Source organism: Anopheles coustani, chromosome 3, assembly GCF_943734705.1.
Source record: "Anopheles coustani chromosome 3, idAnoCousDA_361_x.2, whole genome shotgun sequence".
In the NCBI taxonomy this organism is placed as follows: Eukaryota; Metazoa; Arthropoda; class Insecta; order Diptera; family Culicidae; genus Anopheles; species Anopheles coustani.
This window is the reverse complement of record NC_071288.1, coordinates 39324560-39347257: the sequence shown is the minus strand read 5'-3', so window position 1 is coordinate 39347257 and position 22698 is coordinate 39324560. Positions and strand designations below refer to the sequence as shown.

Sequence of the window (22698 nt, the reverse complement as noted above, 5' to 3'; positions counted from 1 at the left end):
CTCAATATGTTAGAGGCAAAGTTATAGCTGGCAACGACTGTAGAGTAAAAGGATGGCGCAGCCAAAACCGAAAAAAAACCCAGGGTAGGAAGTCGAAACCAGTTCGATGAGAGATCTCGATCGGATTCCGATGGAGGAGGACTACGAATTCGAGACCAAAGCGGTAAGGAATCGTAAGTTGTAGAGCTTAAACTATTTGCTTCTCTTCAGTATGGTTTGTTCCTTCATGGAGGTGGTAAATCTTCTGACTTCATTGACACTTTGCTGTCCGGATACACACATAGGTGTAGCGGTATTCGAATTGGTTTTCATCCGATCACATCGTTTTGGTGTGCTGTCAACGATGTCACCTGACACCCGCCTTATCCTACTGGATGTAAACAAACATCAAATACAATGTAAACAAACTTCACAGGACGCGTACAGGACCACTGCTTAGTGAATGTGGATCATTAACCACTACGCATTCCTCGCATATCTTAGGTTCCGCAAGTCGCATGTCTTCACTTCTGCAAGTACTTACCGGTGGTGGCGGTCGATACGGTTGCGAGTGTGGGCTGTAGGGACGGGGTGGAGGGGCCCATCCCTGTTGCTGGTGGCCGGTGTGGTACGGCGGCATGCCGGGTTGCCCCTGGCCCGGCCCCGGAGGCCCTCCGGCTGGTGGCGGCTGTCCGGGTCCGGGAGGCTGTTGCGGTGCCGACGGATCGTAGCTGCTCGGCGGGTAGCGATGGTGCGGGGCGCCCGGATGGGGTGGCGGTGGTGGATGCGATTGAAGCAACGAGTTAAGCGTTGGCGTCGGGCCGCCACCCGGAGGTCCCCCGGGCGGGGCATTAGCGCCGGCGGCTCCACCAGCGGTCGGCGGTTGCTGCTGTGGTGGACCCTGCCCTTGACTGCCGCCAGTTCCGGTTCCGCCTGCCGGCTGTTGCGGCATCCCATACCGGCCATGCCGGCCGTGCATTGGACTTCCGCCAACGGCGGCGGCGGCTGCGGCGGCTGCTGCTGCAGCGGCGGCCGGTTTTCCTCCGGGATGCTGCGGAGGTGGAGTTCCCGGTGCACCGCTGCCTCCCGTGCCGCCTCCAGCGGCCGCTCCAGCTCCGGAGGCCGCGGCGGCTGCGGCGGCTGCTGCAGCGGCGGCGGCAGCCGCTCCCATCCGGTGATGGTAGTGCGCGTACGGATCCGGTCCCCCGGCCGCCCCGGGCTGCACGTTCGGGTCGTGCGGATGGTGCGGATGGTGGTGGTGGTAGCGGGGCGCGTACTGTTGCTGCTGGTGCTGCATCGGAGGCGGCGGCGGCTGACCGTACACTTGGCCGTGATGCTGCATCTGGTGGTGATGGTGGCCCATCGGAGGCGGCCCACCGGCACCGTGCGGGGGTGGCGGTGGCCCGTGGCCATGTTGCTGCTGGTGCGGGGGTGGCGGACCACCCTCGTCTTTCCCACTACCGGCCCCCGCGCCACCGTTGGGCGCATCCCCCGGCCCGGACACGGGGACGGGATGGTGGTGTTCGTAGGGCGAGTGATGCATCCCGCCGGGGGGTGGCGGTGGTGGACCGTGGCCACCGTGCTGCTGCGGTTGATGCTCGCCGCCCGCACCGGGAGGAGGGGGTGGACCCGCGCCCGGATGCGGCGGGTGATGATGCGGATGGTGGTGCGGATGGTGTGGCGGCATGTGATGCTGCGGGTGGGGCGCATGGTGATGCGGTGGGGGCGGGGGCGGCTGCTGCTGATGAAGATGGTGCTGGTGGTGGTGAGGGTGATGGGGCGGCTGATGGTGTTGCTGCGGGGTGGTGACGGGGGCGGACGCGGCCGACGTCGTGGTCGTCGTCGTGGTCGAGGACATCGCTGTCGATGAACCCCCGGCGCCGCTCGCCCCACCACCACTCGACCCTCCGCCGTTACTGCCCGGTGGGGCCCCGCCGGCTCCGCTTCCTCCTCCCTTTTGGCCCTTCTGATCGCCCATCGCGCCTCGCTGCGTTTTTTGGACGACGGCGGACGGCGGAACGGAGAAGACGGTCGGACGAAACTTCCACCCTTTAACTACGCTGCTGCTGTTTTTCGACCGCTACTGTTCTGCCCGAACGACGCACTATCGATATCAGCATTTTCTGTCGGCGGGGGATGCGAGAGAGTCCCTCTTCGCCTCAGATGAACATCCCTTCGATTGCTCCGCGGAACACTAATTTCATTTCACAAACGTACAGGACTCTAAACACTGACACACTGTTTCCAAAACCCGAAAACGCACACGAACACAAACGAACGTAAACCGAGAAAACAAATGCAACCTTCCTTCCAGTTGATGGCCGCTGACGACTTTGCAGTTAGAACTTGTGTAACACTTTTTTTTTAATTAATTTCACTTTTCTCTTAATCTACTTCACCCTTCGCTCATTCACTTTTTCATTTTTCCCTCGCTTTCCCTCACTGCTGCACACACGATTACACTCGTCACCGAACACTAAACGCTCAAACACGAACGAGACCGATGATTCGATAATTGCTCCTGCAAAGCACAATAGAAAACAAAATACCCAGATCAAAACACCTGTCACACCCCTTCCCTGGCGCACGACACAATCATCGGACACAACCACACGAATAGAAATCACATCCATTCACGGCGGAAAATCGCTGCACTCGCACAACAACAACAGCAACAACAGCCGATTGCTGGCGGAGAAATTCTATCCGTGACTATTTTCACTCACAGTAAACTTGCCTAAACGAAACGGAACTTCTCTTGAGTGGGGGTTGAAAGAAATGCATAGTAAAGAAAAACACCAAATGAAAACACGTAATAACGGCTTTTCAACCCCGCCCAGCCGTGTACCACTTCCTCCTTTCGTGAAACTCTAAACAACACTTGAGCCGCGTGAAAGAAACCCAATCCCAAACGGGGCACTTGTTGTTGGTGAAGCGGTAGTTTTCAGATATCGGAAATGGGCAGCGTTTCCGACAAGCGAGATGAGCAGTGGTGTGTTTGTGGTGGTGAATCGAAACCTGGGAAAAAGAGAAACAAAATGTTAGTTTACTAATAATTAATCGTTGCTTAGTTCATGAGAAAAGAAAAATCCCATGGCGTAGAATAGTGAGGAATGGATGTTTTATATCATTTAGATCAGAGGTCGGCAAAGTCGGGCCCGCCAGCAGATTTTATCAGGCCCGCCAGAAATGTTTTTCTGTAAGTTACAAGAAATTACACAAAAAAGCAAAAAAGAAATGGTAATGGAAATAAACTTTCGTTACATCTCAATGTTGATATCGTTCAATTGAATGTTTATTTAAATGTGATAAGTTAAAACAATGCTTGTATCCAAGCTATATTTAACCTTCAAAAATCTCAAAAAATTGGCGCATTTCGAAACACGAGTTGCAACCAACAACTTTCAAATAGACAAAGTATAACAAATTCGAACTGTGAAGGTATGTAAATTATATGTACACATAATGAACCTATTTAGAATTATAACTTCAATTAACGAACGTTGCTCATATCATAAACACGATGCATTTGTATAACGTATTGTAAAAAAACCTCAATGAAAGTTAAAGTAACGGTCAAAATTAATTAGTAAAAGTGACGAACAATATTCTACTTATATCACTCCAAAAAACTAAAACACTGTAGCACAAAAAAAAAAAATTTCATGGCATTTGGCCCTCAGTTTAAATTTTTATTTAGAAATTTGGCCGCTTTCGAGAAATGTGTGCAGACCCCTGATTTACATGAGTAGAGCTAAATTTTAAGTGAAATTTATGAAAGTTGCAAAAAAACAAAACAAATTTGTTGGGAAAAAATTATGTGAAACTCGCCCTCCCAGGCCGAGACATGGGCTTGGTTAAATGAATGAAATATAAAGTTACAAAACTACTACTGAACAAAGAGCCTCTGTACATGAACAGCCAGAAACATGTTTTTGGCAAAACTGGTTAGCCACGAAAACAAACGATAGGAAACATTGCATGCATATCTATTACGTACGAATTTGCGAAGCCTATATCGAACCGCACCTAATCGAAAACCCAACCCGGCCGAGCCTTAGACCACGCAAAGATGCACAGAAACATCAAAATAGAAAAACCAAAATCGAAAGCGCCGGACGAAGGCAGGAGGGGCCAGGCCAGCAAAAGTGGAACGTAACGAGAACCGTTCAGCCAAATTGCAAATTAATGGACCACTCCACTGCCGCGGCACCCCCCGTCCCCGACACGGCCCCCGCCGTTCGTGAAACCACAAGCCTCGAAGATAAAGAACCGGAGAAGAGCCTCGCCACTTCGCCATGTTTACGCCTCGTTTGAAAATCGATTCGAGCCGCAAAAGGCAAACTAGGAACGGCAGAATGGGGCAGTCAAGGGCAATTGACCCAAAGCGGATACGGATTGCGGCAACGGGTGGAGAGTTTCAACTCGGCTGAGATAGCGTAGGGCGAGCAGAAGGAAAACTCCTTAACCGTTAGTACTCAAGCACGAAGTCCAAGAAAAACAATAAACGTACCAGTTGTGAGCAGGTGTAATTGGGAGGACATAATTACCAGCCATCTAAATGAGACCAAATTGGTCGGTTGCGAATGATGCATCGATTGACATCGCAATGATAACTATACGCTTTCGTCACATTCGCGGGACGTAAATAATAAACTAATTTCCGCTTCTCACGCCGCTCCTCTACTTTCTCAACGGTCGGAGAGGCCGCCAAAAAAGCGAGCCGCCAATTAGGAACCATTTTTAACCGATCTTCACGAGCGTCCGCTCTGGAGGATTCGTAGCAGTTCTTTTCTTCGTCAACCAACTCACTACTGACGGTTGGTAGCGAACCCATCCTACCGACTGACGATTTTACGATTACAGAAAAAGAACGCAACCGAAAAATGCGAACAGCGCAATGTAAAGTCAGACGCTGAAAACGAACCGAAATCCGAAACGTGTGGCCGCCGGTACACGGTTGCGGCGAACTTTTGGCATAAAACCGGTGCGGAAAGCGATAAGCCGGTGCAAATTATGCACACCGTTTCCCGCCGACCCGGGGGGCGCCATTTCGCCGCAAAACAGCTTTCTCTCGAGTTTCTTTTGCTTTAATTTTGGAATCCGTTCGGAGCGATCTCGCTCTCCAAACTTCAGCGCAAGAAATGCGATACACAACAGGGTGGAAAGAAACGTTTACAAAATTGGAACGCTCGGAACGAACCTACCAAACCGGAAGGAACGGATAAAGCGAACCACTGCCGAGAATGAATAATGCCGGGCTTTCGGGAACGGTTTGAGGGCTGGAAGAGGCTCCCTTTACCCCACAATTTTTGTCTTGGGTAGGTTTGCCGTTCTCTCGAGAGGTTTTCAAGCGAGAGCAAAGGAAGGAAAAAAAACAGCGGGTTCGTCTCATAACAGCACGTTGGAATTACTTCGTTACCCCCAAGGAGCTGAGTCCGATCGGAGGAACGAGATAGGGGTGAACGAATGCTACCCCTCGGACGGTTCTCGCGCCAGCACGGATTGTCGTTTTTCCGTAGCTGCTCCGTTCCAAGTGCATGCGGGTTGTTAGAGCCCCAGAGCAGCAAAAATACAAACCAAAAAAAAAAACAGCGAATTCTTTTGCACCGTCATCGCGCGCCCAGCGTCTGACAGGCGGCTGATTATTCATATTCTGTAAATTAAGGCTCCGCGCTAATTCATTCCACCGCGTGCACGCGCGCACTTCGGAACGCAAATTCTACGCCACGGCACACCGGTCGTGTTGTTGACTTTTGTTCGTAGGGATATAACCGAAAAGTCACCCGAACGAACATGTACAAAATATGTACAGTCTGCCGGTAAAGAAAATGAACCGTGCAGAATATGGCAGCCGAAACCCGCTTCAGGTGAGGTAAATAAATAATACAAAAAAAATCATCAGAGTCAAAAATATTGCTCGGTAACGGAAAGGCAACGACGAAAATAAAAAAAAACGAGCCCATTCTCCTTCTTAAGCCAACCGAAGCACTGCGGTGAACGAGCGACTCCAAACGCCAAACAATCACGGCTCCCAAAACCGCACAACAACACAACAGAGCATTTGCAAAGCCCACTCCGTCATCTCGTTCTAGGGGCTGCCAGAGTTGTTGCCGGAGAACCGAGAACCAAGTAGGAGCAGCAGCAGCAGCAGCAAAGAGGAAGACCTTCCTGTTATATTTCCTTCGGCAGCAAATGGCACCGGCGTTTGGGCCATTCGTTCTTCTCTCGCCCGGATTCGCTGTCATGCCGAGGAAAAATGTGTGGGGAGGGGGGCGCCATGAAGGGAAGGATGTTGCGTTTCTTGTGGCCTCTTTGGCAAGCCCACCGCACACCAGCAGCATGGCGGCCAGCCAAGTCACCGGAGGGAAAAAACGAGAGGGAGAGAGACAGCGAGAAATGAAAAAATGACCGCAGAATAACAAAATATTATCTTGCAAGGTAGGAAAAAACAACACCACGCTGAAGCTGAAGAGCATCGCAGCAGAGGAGAGAAGAAAAAAAACACACATCATCATGTGCTTCTCAGCGAAACACAACACCGGCCCACCCCACGACAGGGGCGGGGGGAGGGATGATCGGTGAAGAATGGGATAAGATCCACCCTTATTTTCGCCCCCCCCTCTTCCAGCAAGCCATCATCATCGCTACGCCACACCGAAGCCAAAGCCAATTCTCGAGTAATATTTTTCAACCACTCTCTGGCTTTCCTGTCGAGTCTCGGTTCGGATGGTGTTTTTTTTATTCCTTCCCAACCTGTGTAATTCATTCTCTCCTTCTGCAATCTTCTTATATTGAAGCTCTTTTATGTGCGACGGCCGCTTCAACGGCGCAGAGAGGAGACAAGGCACAAGAAATAGCCAGGCAAACTAACAACATCAACGTAAAAAAAAGAGATAACCCCCTTCTGACCAAGCGCGGACCAACCCAACCACGAACGGTGGATACCCACAATGGGAATGGATAATGAAGATGAAGAGGCGAACCAGCAACACAGAAGAGAACGACGACGACGACGACGACGACGACGATCAACATGGCGCGCGAATCTTGAGAAAAAAGGTGGACAAGAGAGAAAAAAAACAAGCACAAAATGTGCTGCTTGGGTAAGGAGGAGAACGAAAGGGGAGGGGGGAGGGGTTTGGGCATCCGCTGTTGGAGCCGTTCGGTTGGAGCCGGGAGCCCGATCCCAAGATGTTGGCTGGAGCGTAAGAAAATATGCGCTTGGCTGTCGACAATCATAAAGCCAACGAACGAACCCGGAGACCTCTGGACGTGATTGGAACCGCAGCGCACAGTGGGACGAGGTTCGATAAATGGCTGAACAGAAACTTGCACACGACTACATCACAGCCACAAACGAACTGTGTTGGATTTGTAGAAGGGTTGTATCGATTTTTAAAAGTTATAGGAAGCTCAAAAAACATTTTTTTTTTCTAAAAGTTATAGGAAGGAAATAACTGACAGTTATGAAAGTAAAAACAATTGTGAAAAAGATTGAACTTTCTTGTCCTCGTACACTTAAAAAAAATTAAGTGTAGCTTTGTGAAGAATTGTGAATATCTTTAGAACAAAAATATTGCACATAAAATATTGTACACGTTGACTGCCAAGTGTTTTTATAACACTTTTTTAGTACAATCGTTTTTAATAAAATTTGTTTATAACATTTATGAAACCGGCGATTTTTGAAGGCTAAGCAAAGACTTAGCTTCCCACAGATCAATTCTTTAAATTAAATTTATGAAATATTACTATAATTTTTATGTTGCATTTTAATTTTTCATGCGACAAAACCTTTTTAGAACTAATTACAGCTGGCTATCAAAAATGATAACCATAGCAGTTAACGTGTCAAAGCTAGTTTTGTTACACAACTTAATTCTTCACTTCATATGATTTATTATTTGTAAATCCCTTCAGAATTAATGAACATTCAATTGTTCTACTTTAATCTCCTAATTACTTTTTAGTATATGTGATAATTCACTCAAAACCTGACTTTCGCTTAAAACAGGAACGAGCGAACCCACCATAGTAAAAAGGAACGTTACTCATTTACGGACAACCCAACGCTAATTCTAATGCGGGACTGCTTATAATTTTCAATTTTTGATATTACAAATTTCATCACATGCTATCTTTTCTAAAGTATAAGTTTTGACTGATACTAACAAAGAAATTATATTCCTTAAAACGCATTCGTTTTTCGCCATTTTGCAACATCAAGTCCAATTTTGGATTGCATTTTTTAACATTCCGAGGCCAAACACAAAACACACAATTACTCGATTTTTGTATTTTGAAAACAAAATTTTATAATTAATTCCATTCTTTTTTCAAGACCTTAAGTTTTTATTACTATCGGGCAAGCAAATTATCCTCAGTCGCAATGTTAAATGTTTATATAAGAAATTGGACCCAAAGTGCGCCAAAGAAGCGAATCCAGCGAAATGACCCTCAAAAAGTTTTGTACTTTGCAGTCAACTTCTTTGTTCCGCTCAATCCTCCTGCCTTCGGCTTCCAATGGGCTTTCGCGCCCATTTGGAGATCCGAAAGGCAGCTCCAGGAATACCATGAATACCGGGAGATTTACAGCACTCGCTACGACGATCGAGTGCGATCCCATCAAATCCCCCCTTCTCCCCCTCCTCCACCTTTCGGGACCGGCGGATGCCTGTGTTGTGAGAGTGACCGGCAACTTTACTTCCCTGCCGTGCTGGTGCTGGCGGGCCCCGGCCAAACCTCGCACTTGGCCACAAATGGACAAAAGAGAATGGGCGTTTGTGTCCGGAGCGTACGTTCCCGAGGGGGCTCTGGCTCAAAAGTGTGCTCGACACGAAATATGTGGATCTTGAGACGCTGTAGCAGCAGCACCACAGGCCGACGGACGGACTGGGTTTGACTCCACTCCACTGGAAACCGAGCGATCCGAAACCAGAATACAATGCAATGCGTTTCTTGGGACTCTTTGACAGAAGCCCACTCTCTCGTCGTGGACCTGCATCCTAAGGGCTTGCTGCAAAAGGGCAGGAAAACAAATATACAGCATCGACACCCGATGCTACATCCTCTTTTCATATCGCATGTGTCGATTTCCAGTGGAAAAATAACGTAAGGATAATTCTGGTGAAAAACAACATCTTCCGCCCATGAAATATCAACACAACATTATTGCCTCCACTTACAATAATATAAAAAGTTGACACAGGACACTTCATGATGGCAAAGGTTTTTGAACGAAATTTACGGTCTTATAATTTTTTAGATGAGATTGCAGCATGTTATTTAATTTAAAAAATCATAGTTTACAAACAAGGAAAATTGTACTCTTAAGCTGGTGTCAGCGCTTCTGCGAATGCGATTTTATCGGACAAGCGATTCGGAAGTGTTTCTGTTATTTTTTAAATTTAAAGAAAGTTTGATGAACTTGATTGTTTTTGTCTAGATAAACACCGCAATTTTAGCTTTATACAAATCCGTACGGTCGACAGATAAAAATCAAATAATTTTTATTTTTCATAAGATAAAATCGCATGACGCAAGTCGCTGACAACAACCTTAACGAGATGTAGAATTCCTTACAAATTTAAATTTCGTCTCATAGATCCCTGTAGCTTCAAAGAAGAAACAACCTTAAAACATGAAAGCATTGCAAAATGTTAACACATCCACATAACACATGCAATGCGAAACTTAAACAACTTTCTCTTAAAATATGAAAAATCCAACAAAAATCTACAAGACAGAGGAAACACCCTACTTTCAATAAATAAAAAAAATACTAAGCAGGTTTCTTCAAATAAAAGAAATATGTCAAAGCATGATTCAAATAATTCGTTGACAGGTGATCATTTTTAACGCTCAATGATATAAAGTATTGCTAAACAAGCACCGCCAGTCCCCAACACACAAAAAAAGTTCGTTGAAAGTTCTGAAAGTGAAGCTGGGGATGCAGTAAAATAAAAACAACAGTGAAGTGATGGAAATGAGACAAGGAAAAACAGTTTCCGCGATTCCTACTACACCGTCATAAATGCGCTCCTTTTTTTGTTGTTGGAGAGAATTTGCGTTAATGACATCCAACCGCCCAGCTTAAGTTGCTTTTTTTTTATCTTCGTTTCCCAACCCGAAAGATCGTATTCAACCTGGTTCACCTCTGCGAGTGCTGCGGTTATCCCCGTTCGCTGGTTCGTCGTTTTCCAAGTGTATTTCCTTCCTTTAGTTTAAGTTACGGCCATAAACATGCTTTAACCGGGCGACGAGAGACCTCGATGCTGGGGAAATACGAGAAACACATCCAACCGAAAGGGTTGCGATGAGGAGAACGCAGCCTTATGCAGGCCTTACACCATTCATTCATATTCCAGCCGAAGCGGTGGTGTGTCTCAACTTCCCGGCCCGGTTTATGATTCCGCCCGGTGACTGATGGCGCAAAGAGAATTTTACCCAGCACCAGGCCGGTCACGAAGGAAGTGTGCAACCACACGTACACAACACACAACCCCCCATTCGAGAGCCGGACTAACGATAAAAATAAAACCGTCGACTCCGAAGGAGCTTACGAATTTGCAAGCTCGTAAAATGACGCGAACGCTGGAAGCGCTTTGGTGGTTGTTGGTTGTGTCCTTTCGTTTATTAATTTTCGATAATTTACCTCCGGAAGCTGGCAGCAGCCCGGATGGTAATGATTCATGGCCCCGAGGCGGATTTCTGTTTTGGTTTTCCCATTCCCATTTGCGTTTCGAGCTGCGATGTTTGTTTTATTATATCGCTCTCTGCGCGAGGTGGTGGTGTGTTGTGCTCCGTCAAGATGGTCTTTCCTCTCACCCTCTGTTTGGATTTTACTTCCGTCCAAATGGAAATAAAAATTTATGCTCGACTCCAGCAGCTCCGGCAAAGGGTGGCTCCGGCCCCCTCTCTTGGCTGGTGCGACAAAAGTTGGCACCCAATCGGCGTTTGATTTATTGATGCGGATTGATTTATGAAACTCGTATTGCCGTGTGCCATAATGCATGGCGCATCACATTAACCGGAGGAAGCGCTTGCGGTATTGAACGATTCAATTAAATCATATTGCCTCCGTGCGGAACAAAACCCAACGGAGATGAGGAGAATATCAGCTGTTCCGATGGAACCGTAATGCCAAACACGTTACACTTCATTGCAAACGGGTGCTTGAAGAAGAACAAGGAACCAGAAAAGGGCTAAAGCGGGTATTCGAAACACAAATCGAAGAAACACCGTTTCAGCCAGAGCCTCTCAGGCATGGACCCTTTTGAAGGTAGTTGAAAACAAAACGAAGAAGGTAAATCGAACCCTTCTTCGTGGATGCACTTTGGAGGTACAATTCTTCCCCGGGGGAAGGCACTCATACACACATACTGTGCAGGTGAAAGTGCAACGGCGTCAAGAGGGAAGTCAAAAAATTGCTGAAAAATGGGTATGAAGTCAGCCAATACCTGAAAACGGTAAATCCGTGATAAATTTCCCGGCAGGAGACGCATTCCCCCTCACCGTAACCGATTCTCCGAGCCTCATTGAACCTTTTTTATGTTGTTGTTTTATGATCTTCCGAACTGTGGCACGATGCACTTTACCCGTTAGATCGCCTCAAATCGACGCGTTTCAGTTCCTACAACCGAAGAAATGCTCAACAGGAAGGTTATAAAAGGTGAGTTTCACCCAAGATGGAATTCCCTAAACGAACTAACGATAAAAGTTTTATTGAGTAGGTACAACGGTAAGGAAGTTAAATGGCTTACTAAAAAAAAATAAATATAGTTTAGAGAAAATGTTGCAAAGATCAACATTATCAGAACCAAATTTATATTTCAATTTCTATAGCACAATAGAAAAGTCGTACCTTTGGAGTCTAAAAATTGTTTTTGAGATAAAAAAAAAATATACTGTCAAACTACGTTTTAACATCATGTAAACAAATATATAACTCCTTAGTAAGATAACCAAAGAACCAATCATCATTGCTTTAATAGGTCCAATTTTCTACACGATGGCAATTTGCTAAGCTCATCAAACCCTTTCATGCTGAATGCAGTAGCAGCAAAAGCAGCTTAAACATAAAAAAGCAGCCCCTACACGTGATGATCTGCGACGCGAGGGAAAAAGCCATCGTTAATTTGAGAAAACTCTAGCCACCACCCGACAGAGCTAGAATCAATGAATGCACGGATTATGCATTAAAAATCACCCGTGAAAAATTGCTAATTGCTCATCATTCCGGCAGACTCTTCTTCCCTCTTCCTCTCCCTCCTTCCTGTCTCTTGATTGTTTTGCCGTAAGGAATGCCATCGACAGACAGACGATTAATGCTAGTACCATGCTTCGGGGGGAGGGGTTGGAAAACAGCCCGACCGAATCCCGTCATAAAACGTGGGGCGGGAGGTCTGCGGGAAAAACGCTTCGTGTGCCTTCATCAAGCGCTGGAATCGGAATAGACACACCGAGACCGAGACGGTCGTTCTTTTTTGTGGCAACCGGGCGGAGAATTTTCCTGCGCTGGAAACCCGAACTAACCCGGGCAAAAAGCGTCCGGACGAAGGCACGACTTTCATTTCATTGCTCAGCCGCTGCTAAGGAGGGGAGAGGAACGGGGAACGGAAGAAACGCTGGAGCCGTGGTCCCAAGGAATTAAAGAGGGAGGGGAGGGAAGACTATGTTCATTTAATCAAGGTGCAACACCCAACAGCAGCACAATTTGAAATATTGCCACCGCAGCAGCAGCATGGAAACGGGTTGGATTTATCTCCCGGGCTCTCTGCCCCCCTTTTCTTCATTCTCCTGTGCCCGTCGTGTGGCCAATGCCATCATCCTGACCTTCTCCGTGCGCCGATGGAAGCGATGGAAATGGACAACCACGGCGCGTAGAAGGAGCGAGATAAAATCAAAACGAAACGATTACCGTCCGGAGAGGCGCAACGGAATAAAAGGGTTGAGATACAGACTCCCCGCCACTCACGGAATGGGGCTGGTGAAAATGCTAGTGGTGCTTGCGAGCGGAGCGAAGATCGAAGAGGCCTGACCGTCGGCGGCCAGCGTTCGAATGTAATAAGAGTACAAGAATCGAGCCCATCACGAAAAAAGATCACAATCGGTTTTCCCTTGGCCTTCTTCGCTGGCGTCGTACCGACACGGACACACAGGGATTTTCATCCTTGAGCATCGTAAAATCCCGCGTATTGTGTGCAGTTTTCTTCCTACCCTTCAACCAAACGAAAGACGGGGGGCGCTAGAGCAGCATCGGGTCTCCGTTCCATGCTGGAAGTCCTTCGAGGGGCTGCCGGTACGGGGAGGAACTCCATGGCGTTACATTCCTTAATCACGCCAACTCCATACAAGGCGACCACGAGGCGCGCTCGACTCTCTGTTGCGCTTCTCAGACGTCATACAAAAAGGGTAACCATGTGCAAGATTGATTATCTCGTAAAAAAAGGCAAAAGAAGTGTTGGTGAATCGAACCACACCACATCGCTGTCTTGTTGTTTTTTCCAAACTAAAAATGTGTTATTGTTAGATGGGTGGCGAAAGGAGGAAGGATGGCAAGGGGACAACAACGAGGCAGCAAACAACAACGCAAAGGGAAATTGATTTTAAACCATTCCTGCCGCCTTTTGCCCACCAACCCCCCCATCATCAAACAGCAGAGATAGTGTGTGTTATTTTGTTGCGAAACTCCAACACCAAGCAAGAAAGCGAACTGGGATGAAGATGAAACGACCGAATGCCTGAAATCCGCGAATTGCGGTGAGAGATGCGTTGCGTTCGTTCTTAGTTCCATTTACTTCTACTTTGGCAACGGCTTCGTCAAAGAGGCCCTCTTGTTCTTCTTTTTCCCAACCTTTTCCGTTTCCCTGCCGAACTCCCGGCTTTTAAACGATGGCGCGATTGTGAAGAACTGGACAACGACAAATGAAGCGGAGTCCGGAAACGGGAACGGGAGGAATTGCCCTTTCGACGAATGTTTGCGAATTTTTGGGAGGTGGAAATCAATTAAGTCAACCAGCATCAAACGGAAGGCGGCACCGCCACTCAGCGGCCAAGCGGCATATCAAGTGGAGGACGTCTTCGTTCTGTCCTGTATTATCGCAACTGTCTTCTGGCTTCTCAGTGACCACCGAGTCGAAGAATCATTAGCAACAATCTCATGAAATTTTGAACACATCCAACAGCAGCATACACATAACCTGCTTGTGGAACGGATGTGAGTGATAGGGAACGATGGAATCATCCCACGGGAAGGTGGGAAACAAGAGACTACCACCGTGTCGAAGTGTACCTTTGCGAGGACCTGGTTGTGGTGTATGTGTGTGTGTGTATGTGTGTGTTACACCGCCGGTAATGCCATCATTTAGCGTCCCCGACAATGCCGGACCTACCTCACTGGGAAAGGTTAGTCCTTTTTCGCCACGCAAGCAAACACAACACAACCGAAGGAGGACGCCACCCAGGTGGGAGGCGAGGTGGTGGGGGCCATTTTCAGGGTTAAAAGGGACCGCACTGTAGTCGACTTTTCGGGAGGGAGATCGTCCGAGGGATGGGGATGGGAAGGAGGAAAAAACGACCAAGGAAATCCGCTTCGAGCGAAGGACGAGCGAAACACAGGAGGCAGGCCGATAATTTCCAGCTGAAGCTGCTGCAACCGAACAACCAACGGTTTTATCTCGTGTGGTTTTTGTTTTGCATTCCCTTGCCCGATTTCCAAACCCAACCCAACCCCACCGACAAACACACGCATACACAACCCTCGACGCTTCGTTTTCCTATCCGGTCGACGTATCACCTTGTAAAACGCGCAAATAAAAGAAAAATGCCTGTTAAAAGAAATCGAGAAGGGTTTAAACCGACCTGCCGGGGCTTTTGGTTCAGACCTTGGTTAAATAAATGCAAATGATACAATTTCAAGTGCAATTACAAGTGCTCGATGAGATGTGGGTTACGAAAAACCCGTAGGAATTATGCCAAACCCCCTCCCTTTTAGGTTCGAGTTTATTTTAGGCCACCCAGTACGATTGCACGTCAAATAAGGTATGAAGTTTTCTTCAATTTAACACTTGTTTTAAATTTTGTAAATTTTTTAAGTAACTTTACCAACATCCTTAAAAAGTTTAGATCTAGTGAATCCATTGTTGCTGCAATGAGCCAAGAAAATGTTCGGTCCTTGAGCCAACGACATTTTGTAGACGCAATCATGTTTCCATTTTCGAAGCTTATTGTATTGTATTGTACAGATTAGTCATAACAACCATCATAAATAAAATAATGATATCCCTCGATAAGTGCTAGGTTCTATCGATTAACATTGTATTACAACGATGAACGGATAGAAAATAAAAAACAATCAGAGAGATAAACAATTTTCAATCTTAGCAAGCAAAGATTGGCAAATATAATTCAGTTGACATTTAGGAGTGCTCAGAACAACAACACTTCGTTAAAAATGTAACTGATGAAGTTTTCCTCCGTCCCATGATTTTAGTTAGATTGGGTGCCAAACGAAATTATTCGAGATAGTGGCCAACCATTGTTTCGTTAGCTTTATGTGCAGCTTGTTAAAATGTTTTATTTATGGATACCTTTCTCCTTCGAATAAATTTATTGGTGGTCAATACCGGTGTAGAGATCGTCAACAAGCTTGGCTTCATGCTACTAACTGAACTGATTGTCATTCCCAGCTAGTACTATACATTTGAACTTCGGCAAGACTTCTATAAATAATTTCAAAAAATCATCAAAGAAAGAATCTCAAAATGTAAAAACAACCAACATCCCATAATGAATCTGTCTTAACAAAGTATTTTATACTCTCGACTGTTACAATAAAGTCTGTTTGTTGAAGATATAGGAAAAAAGATAGTCAAATATAAGCTTTTAAGTTATCCACCACAGCGTTATAATATCATCTGCCGTTGAACAGTAAAAACGACCACAACAAAACCACTCTTAAACTGAGCGGCGGTTGATGAAATGCCGTTCAAGCCCGCGCAAACCGTTGTTTACACTAAAGACCGGGCAACGCTGGCAAGGAAGACAATCTTTATTATTCAACAATTTAGCTACCGTTGGCTTCCTCGAAGGCGCTGTAGCGTTCGTGCCATCGTGGATAGCTGCTGCTGCTGCGAAGGCAACAAATCAAAAGTGAGCAGCGAAACCTTCGCGGGATTGGCATGATCAAAGGAAGAGTGCGAAAAGAAAGAATAACACACACACACATACACACACGCACATAAACAACAAAACGTCCATGGCTGATAAATTTCCCTTTCGTTTTTCACGAGCGTGTCTCGCGGAATCGGTGGCACACGGTCGTCGTCGTCGGTGCAACCGCCACAACTCGTCCTTGGTTGTTCGGGTTTTGAAGTAGGTGGGTCTCCCGTTACCGTCTCCATCCTCGACCCCTTGACTCAGCGCGCGGCAGGCAAATCTTCATGCCACCAGTTCGAAACACGTCGCCAGCAGCAGAGCCGGACGAACCGTTTGCGGCAAACTTCTTCCTCGCGAAAACCGATGGTGAGAAAGAAAAAAAAACCCACAAATTTCTTCGCAAGGAAGTTGGAGTTGGAGGAAACAGGCCACCGAAGGACTTTGTACTTTCGCTGCGAACAAACGCGCTCGACGTAAGGGCGACTGTTTTGTTCGGTGCCGGTGGTTTTCACTTTCTTTTCAATCGACTTCACCACCCCGCGCTTGCCTTGCTCAACTTGCATCCCGTCATCTTTAAAGGAAGTGTATTCCTGTTTCTTAGAAGCAAACACCGGCGCCTTGCCGTGCCGCAACAGTCTGCGACAAAGTAAAATCACATGCACGTGGCCCGTCTACCCATTCTGACGCTTTTGCGCGGGGTCTCACGGGGACGTTAACGATGCTCTTTTGGGCCACTTGTCGGTGATTCGACACCTGACATTTCTCTACGTGTCTGCCAACGGAACCGTACGCAGCCGGAACTGCAACATGCAGCAACAATGCCGCCAAAAGGTTCGGGAAGACCGGTGGCAGAGGATAAATAATCGATCCGTCCTTCCGAGTGCTTGCTGCTATGGTTTGCATTGCTCACTCCTACACTCTCGTCGATGACGAAAAGTAGCTGTCAACAACAAATCCCCGTGGCCATCATTTACGGGTGGGGTGGGGGCGGGGGCCGATGTGCAGCAAGGTGAGTTTGGTTCGTCGTCCGGCGTTCTTTCGCATCCGCGTTGGCGGTCGCCGGGCGCGTGCGGGCGCGATTGTTTTGGATCGGATTCCCCGTGCTTATGGGGGTGTTATAAGGCTGGGTGGGTGCGTGTGTGTGTGCATTCGCATCCGCAACGTTCAGGTGGGAAGGGGTTGGCGATGAGCGTTGAGTGCGCGCGATAAGGCTTGCGATCTGGGAAGCAGATTGTTTTTCCTTTTGCTGTTATCGCTTTGGCCAAGCGTAAACACACGACGGAGGCTCTCGCGAAGCCTCCAACCAACCAAACAACCAGATGGTGGGCTTTCTCCGAATTGGGTTCGTTTATGTTTATGCTGCAATTACAGAAGAGATTGATGGAGCGTTTTTTCACTTCCTCGCGAGAGCACGTGGTTAGCATGTGCTAGTCGGAACATTAAAAGGTAAATATTCAAAAGAATCACGAATGCTGGTATTGTGTTAAAACAACATGATTTGTGGATGGTGTGTCCTGGTTTGGAAGATACATAATATATGACAATTTAAATGAGCTTTCGTTGCAATCCGTTTTTCAACACTAGATTTTCTAACTACATTAACGAGGTCGATAATTTGCTCATAATAAGCAGTGAAAATATTATGCATCCAACTAGTGATTTGACTAGTAATAAATTAACCCCAATGGAAGAGAAGAATACCTCAAGCTTTTGTATAATTTAGAAAAGTCAAAGATCTTTATCGAATTTTACCCTTAATTTTTGTTTTTATAAATCAACTCATGTATGTCGAGAAAACTAAAAAAAAAAGATGAAAAACTATCTACTTTTAACACCAATCGATCATGGTAAACAGTCTCGAATAAATGAATCTTTCCTCATGGTTGATTGAAAAACACCACTTCCGAAAAGAACTCAACCAATCGATAGAGAAACTATTTATCAACGCTACCATCCTACCACCTTTTCCAACAACACGGTTGATAAATCTGTGCTAGAAATTATTGACAGATAAAACTGACAGCAAATCATCATCCAATTATTTTTTCACCGATCTCAAACAGTAGTCGAGCGGATCGTTAAAAAAAACAGCTTACAGGTTAAACATTCCATCCGTTAACGGTGCACACTAAACCATTGTCCTGGGGTTACACTTGGAAGCGTTCCAGGTAGCCCGGCGCCAGCGTTTCCATTTAACGGTGGTTGGCGCTTCACACTTTATGGCTTATTAAATATCCTTTACAGATTCACACTCGGCGAACGAATAGGAGAAGATGCAAACTGGAAAACATAAAACAAAAATTTGCATCGCCGCTGGACAAAAACTCGAACGGAATCGGAACGGAATGGTGGTAACGACCAGGCAGGAAGAGATGGTTTTGTTACTCGTAACCCTCATGTGTTCCATCCGGGTAAACGATGCACGTTTTGTTTTGTGAAAATGTTTTTGTTTTCAGCAGTGAAGAAACTACCCGTTTCCCGTAGGAAAACGAGTCAAACTGGCCATTTAATTTCTTGTTCGCATTAAATATGAATAAAAATAACAGCCATAACCTTTGCAGAGCTCAGGTGCAGATAAAGAAAGCCGTTCCTTATGTTATCGATCGCGGAAGGAGTGAAAACTGAACAACCGATCGATGGGGAAAAACACAAACATTTGTCGATCGTTGTAAGCGTGAGCCGACTTACGCTCCATCTGGAAAGCATAATCAAAGATGTTTTTCCCTCCCACCGTGCTCGTTGGAAAATACATTGTTGTAGCTTCGGCATCCTCCACCATCACGAGCAGCGCCTTTACTGGCGCTCGCCAAAAAGAGTGCAATTTGCGGCCCTTTTCGCTCTCGCAGCGCTCACCATATCTTGCTCGCTTGGTGATCTCAATTTTCTCACCCGCCCTCGAAAGGCAGGGGATGCGGTAGGCCATCGGTAATTTTCATGGCGTTTCCATCGTACCGGTGGCTGTCTGCGGAGGATGTGGTTGAGGAAAACTTGAAAGAACTCGGAACTGCAACTATCAAAATCATATAAATTTTGAAATCATGCATGGTTTCCTAAGTTTTCGTCTGTTTTTATAAAATGCACATGAATGTTATTCGTCCTACGACCCATATCGTGAGTCGTTTTGAAGATGTAAATGTTCTACAAAGAAAATTAAAATGTTTTCATCCTTTTCCTCTGTAACCGCCCTGAGAAACGACGAAGGCGTTTCTTGCTAACTAAATATCTATTCTCCCAATTGGAACAAAGGAAAACGACCATCCGCACAAACGCCAACCTGCGCGCTTTTCCCAAACACCAACCGGTAAACTGTGTTTTTCTACAAGGAATTGAATTGAAAAGTGTTAAAAAATTATGTTCAACCAACCTTTCTTTACATCAGTTTGGCAAATGTGCCACATATGAGCTGCGGTCAATTTTCGTCATGTCTGCCGGTTGCTTTGTCGACGAAGGTGGGTGAATTTCCAGTTTGCTAGGATTGATCTGGACATATTCCTCTTTGCTTTAGCAGACGATTGTTTTTAAATCACTTTTTCACTTCACCACTTTCTAATTGTTAGCGTTCAGCTTGCATCGTTCATACAAATCGACCGGACATATTTTTTCGGTCTATATGCAGACACACTTCACTGTTGCAATGGGATAGCATTTCCGGTTCCTTTCTCGACTTTACCAATTCTGTGAATAACTGCCAACTCGTATTACTTCCATAATTTTCCTCAACAACGGGTCACGATTCCTCCCGCTCCCCCCCTTATGTCTCCACGACGACGAAACGACGCCGCCAACTTGGGGGGTATGTACACACACACACACACACAGACACACAAGCACATACGCTCTCGAGAAACGCTTTTTGACTCCTCGACACGGTCCTCGTCGCGCTAACCACTGCCTCAGGGATTCGCCGTCATTAGTAACTTCCGCAGGAGGTGGACACACTGCATTACACTGTCCAGCACTCGGTGGTTCTCTTTTCCCTCCCGTAAATTACAAATCGAGGAACGAAAGGAGAACGTTATTTCACCCGATAAGCAATATATTCCATTCTTCGTAAATACCTTATAATTCAACTTTCCGGCCCGATGTTCCAAGCGCACACACTCCGCGCGGGAGACACACTTGCTTGGACTGTGTTCGAACGCATCGGGCACGTTTGACGCTTTCCGAGACTATGCTTGAAGCTCGCTAGAGCATTCCTGCTGCATTTCAAGCACCGAAGGACACGCCTGGACGAAGGAGTTTTTCGTGGGTACCGTCTTCACACGAATATCCCTCCAGGGGTCTTTTAATCCGAGTAGGCTGCAGGGTTTTGCGTACGAACGGATTGGGACACAAATAACACTGCTCTGACACGGTCGCCCTTTTTCTTGTCGCACGCAAGGAGACTTGTCGCTGACTGCAAAAGAGAACACAGGGGTGAAATGATTAGTTTTCCCGTGCACCGGCCAGATCGTGCCATAAAGACGATGGCCGCCCCATGGCCGATGTGTGTAGGTTTCGTTTCGGCGCAGTTAAGGCCGCTCCATGTTGCTTTGTGAGACAACGAAGACGATGATGATGACGACGACGACGACGACGACTACGACACGGAGCTCTCTTCTACGGTGTTCGTATCGTAGCCAGCTCTACCACTGTCGGTGATGGTGACGGCCAACGTCGACGGAAACGGACATTTTTGTGGGACGTTTTCTTCGCTTGAGCTAACGAACCAGCAAAACCTAGCAAGCTGGTTTCCTCCGTTTGGCGAAGCAAGCAGTTTGGCTGGATACACGGAATTATGCGACCATCTCCGATCGACGACGACAGCGGGTTTGTGGGACCGACACCGAAGAACTCTCGCGCAGAGGAACTAACAGATAATCGATCAGCAGCAACCAAGCCAGGCTATGGTAAGCGAACCAGCCTGCTGCTGCGTTAAGGTGGTCGTATCGAGCAACTTTGCTTACTTACATCCTACAGCACCAAAAAATCACAAAACTACCGCAATCGACGGTGACACGACTGTCTTAATCCTGTGCGTGTGCAAAAGCAGCGACCAGAAGCCCGCAGAAATCTCCGCGTTTGCGTTTTTCGCTTCAGCTTCGATTCGAACAATTTTCGGAAATGAAACACTCCTCGATGCATACACACACAAACGCCGTCGGCGGCGACGCTTCGCACCACTACTACCTAACGCACCATGCAGCAGTCACGCACACTTCTTTGTTACTTCCCATAGCATAGTATAAAACCGTACACCTATCCGAGATCCTATCCCTTGTCCTCTAATTACCGATTGAACGACCTCGACAGGAACAAAACGCAGTCCCGGAATCGGTAACAACCGGTTCGAAAATCGGTAATTGCCGGTTCATCAACCAATCAAAGCAATACGACGGGTTAGTCACTAACACAAAAGCGAATTGTTTCGCTAGAAGAGTGATTTTTTTAAGTCGAGAGAGGTCAACCTCTAGAAGGGAGGGTTTCCAATTCGGGAGAGGAAAAAGGCTTGGTGTTGGCTACGATATTTTTATAGTAGGTAAAGTCTTCAAATTTTGTTCAGCTTTTGAGTTTGATTTGTGACGTTATGAATTGTAAAACTATTTGCTTTATTTGAAAATACTTACTTTTTGGCAGCCATTCTTCTATCATCCGAATCAAAGTTAATTAATTCTATTTTTTAGTGTTATTCAAAAAGTAACGAATAAGAACAAGGCTTGAAATTACGCGTTCAAATTGACTACCGTTATTTGTTCTTTTATTTGTTTTTTCATCTTTCAAAAAATAGTGAGGAAAACTGTTAGTACACCAATTTCACAACTTCTCAATGACACCTATTTAGGTACACACGTTATTCATAAAATTAAATTGGCGTCATCGGTAGATACAATTCAAATATTGAAATTGATTACTATTTTTTTCCGTTCCATCCTGGTAAAAATTTGATTTAAAAATTATTAAAAATTAAATTCATTGCTTAAATATTTACTCTGACGCCATTTTGAGATCTAAAAATTTTTTAAACTCCACCTTTATTCTATTTCAATGTTATATACTCCTTGATTCACACATTTTAAATTCCCGGTTCGAAAACCTTGAAGTACCGATTCGACGACCGTCAAAACAATACCTGTCGCAAGATGGCCGGCATGTTCGAAACGGACGCCGGTTCCCGGTGTTTTAACTTCTGTATTTTTATAAATTAAGTAACAACATTTCAATTACTCCCTGATATTCTCCTGTTACTACTATGGCCGATCTTTTTTTGTTTATTAATGGGAAACTGATAGCGACATTTCATTATCCTTTTCGAATTTTGATTTCAATTCCACAAAAACCGAAAAATTGCTTTCACCATCCGTATAACAGATTGGCCACAATTTAAGCATTGACTCAAAGAAATGATAAATATATTTATATGTTCTTTAATGAATTTTATGTACTCATCACATTTTCACAAAAATCCTGAAATAGCACGCACATAAACGTGTAACATTAAAAATTATACCACTAGGCATACATTCGCACGAATTTTTTTATCGACTTTCGAAGTAGATTCGACTTTGATGTGCCTAGTGA

At 46.0% G+C, this 22698-nt stretch overlaps 1 protein-coding gene across 1 annotated transcript in view; it reads right to left on the bottom strand.

Moving 5' to 3' along the window:
- Positions 1-21265, bottom strand: part of LOC131259426 (trithorax group protein osa-like) — a 154473-nt gene extending 133208 nt beyond the window's left edge. The window contains exons 1-3 of the mRNA XM_058260922.1: positions 21091-21265; positions 20199-20536; positions 524-2500 (exon numbers count right to left, since the gene is read on the bottom strand). Of these exons, the coding sequence (XP_058116905.1) occupies positions 524-1957 (1434 nt within the window). The 5' untranslated portion in view covers positions 1958-2500; positions 20199-20536; positions 21091-21265. The remainder of the gene's footprint in view (positions 1-523; positions 2501-20198; positions 20537-21090) is intronic.
- Between the last annotated feature and the right edge of the window lie 1433 nt (positions 21266-22698).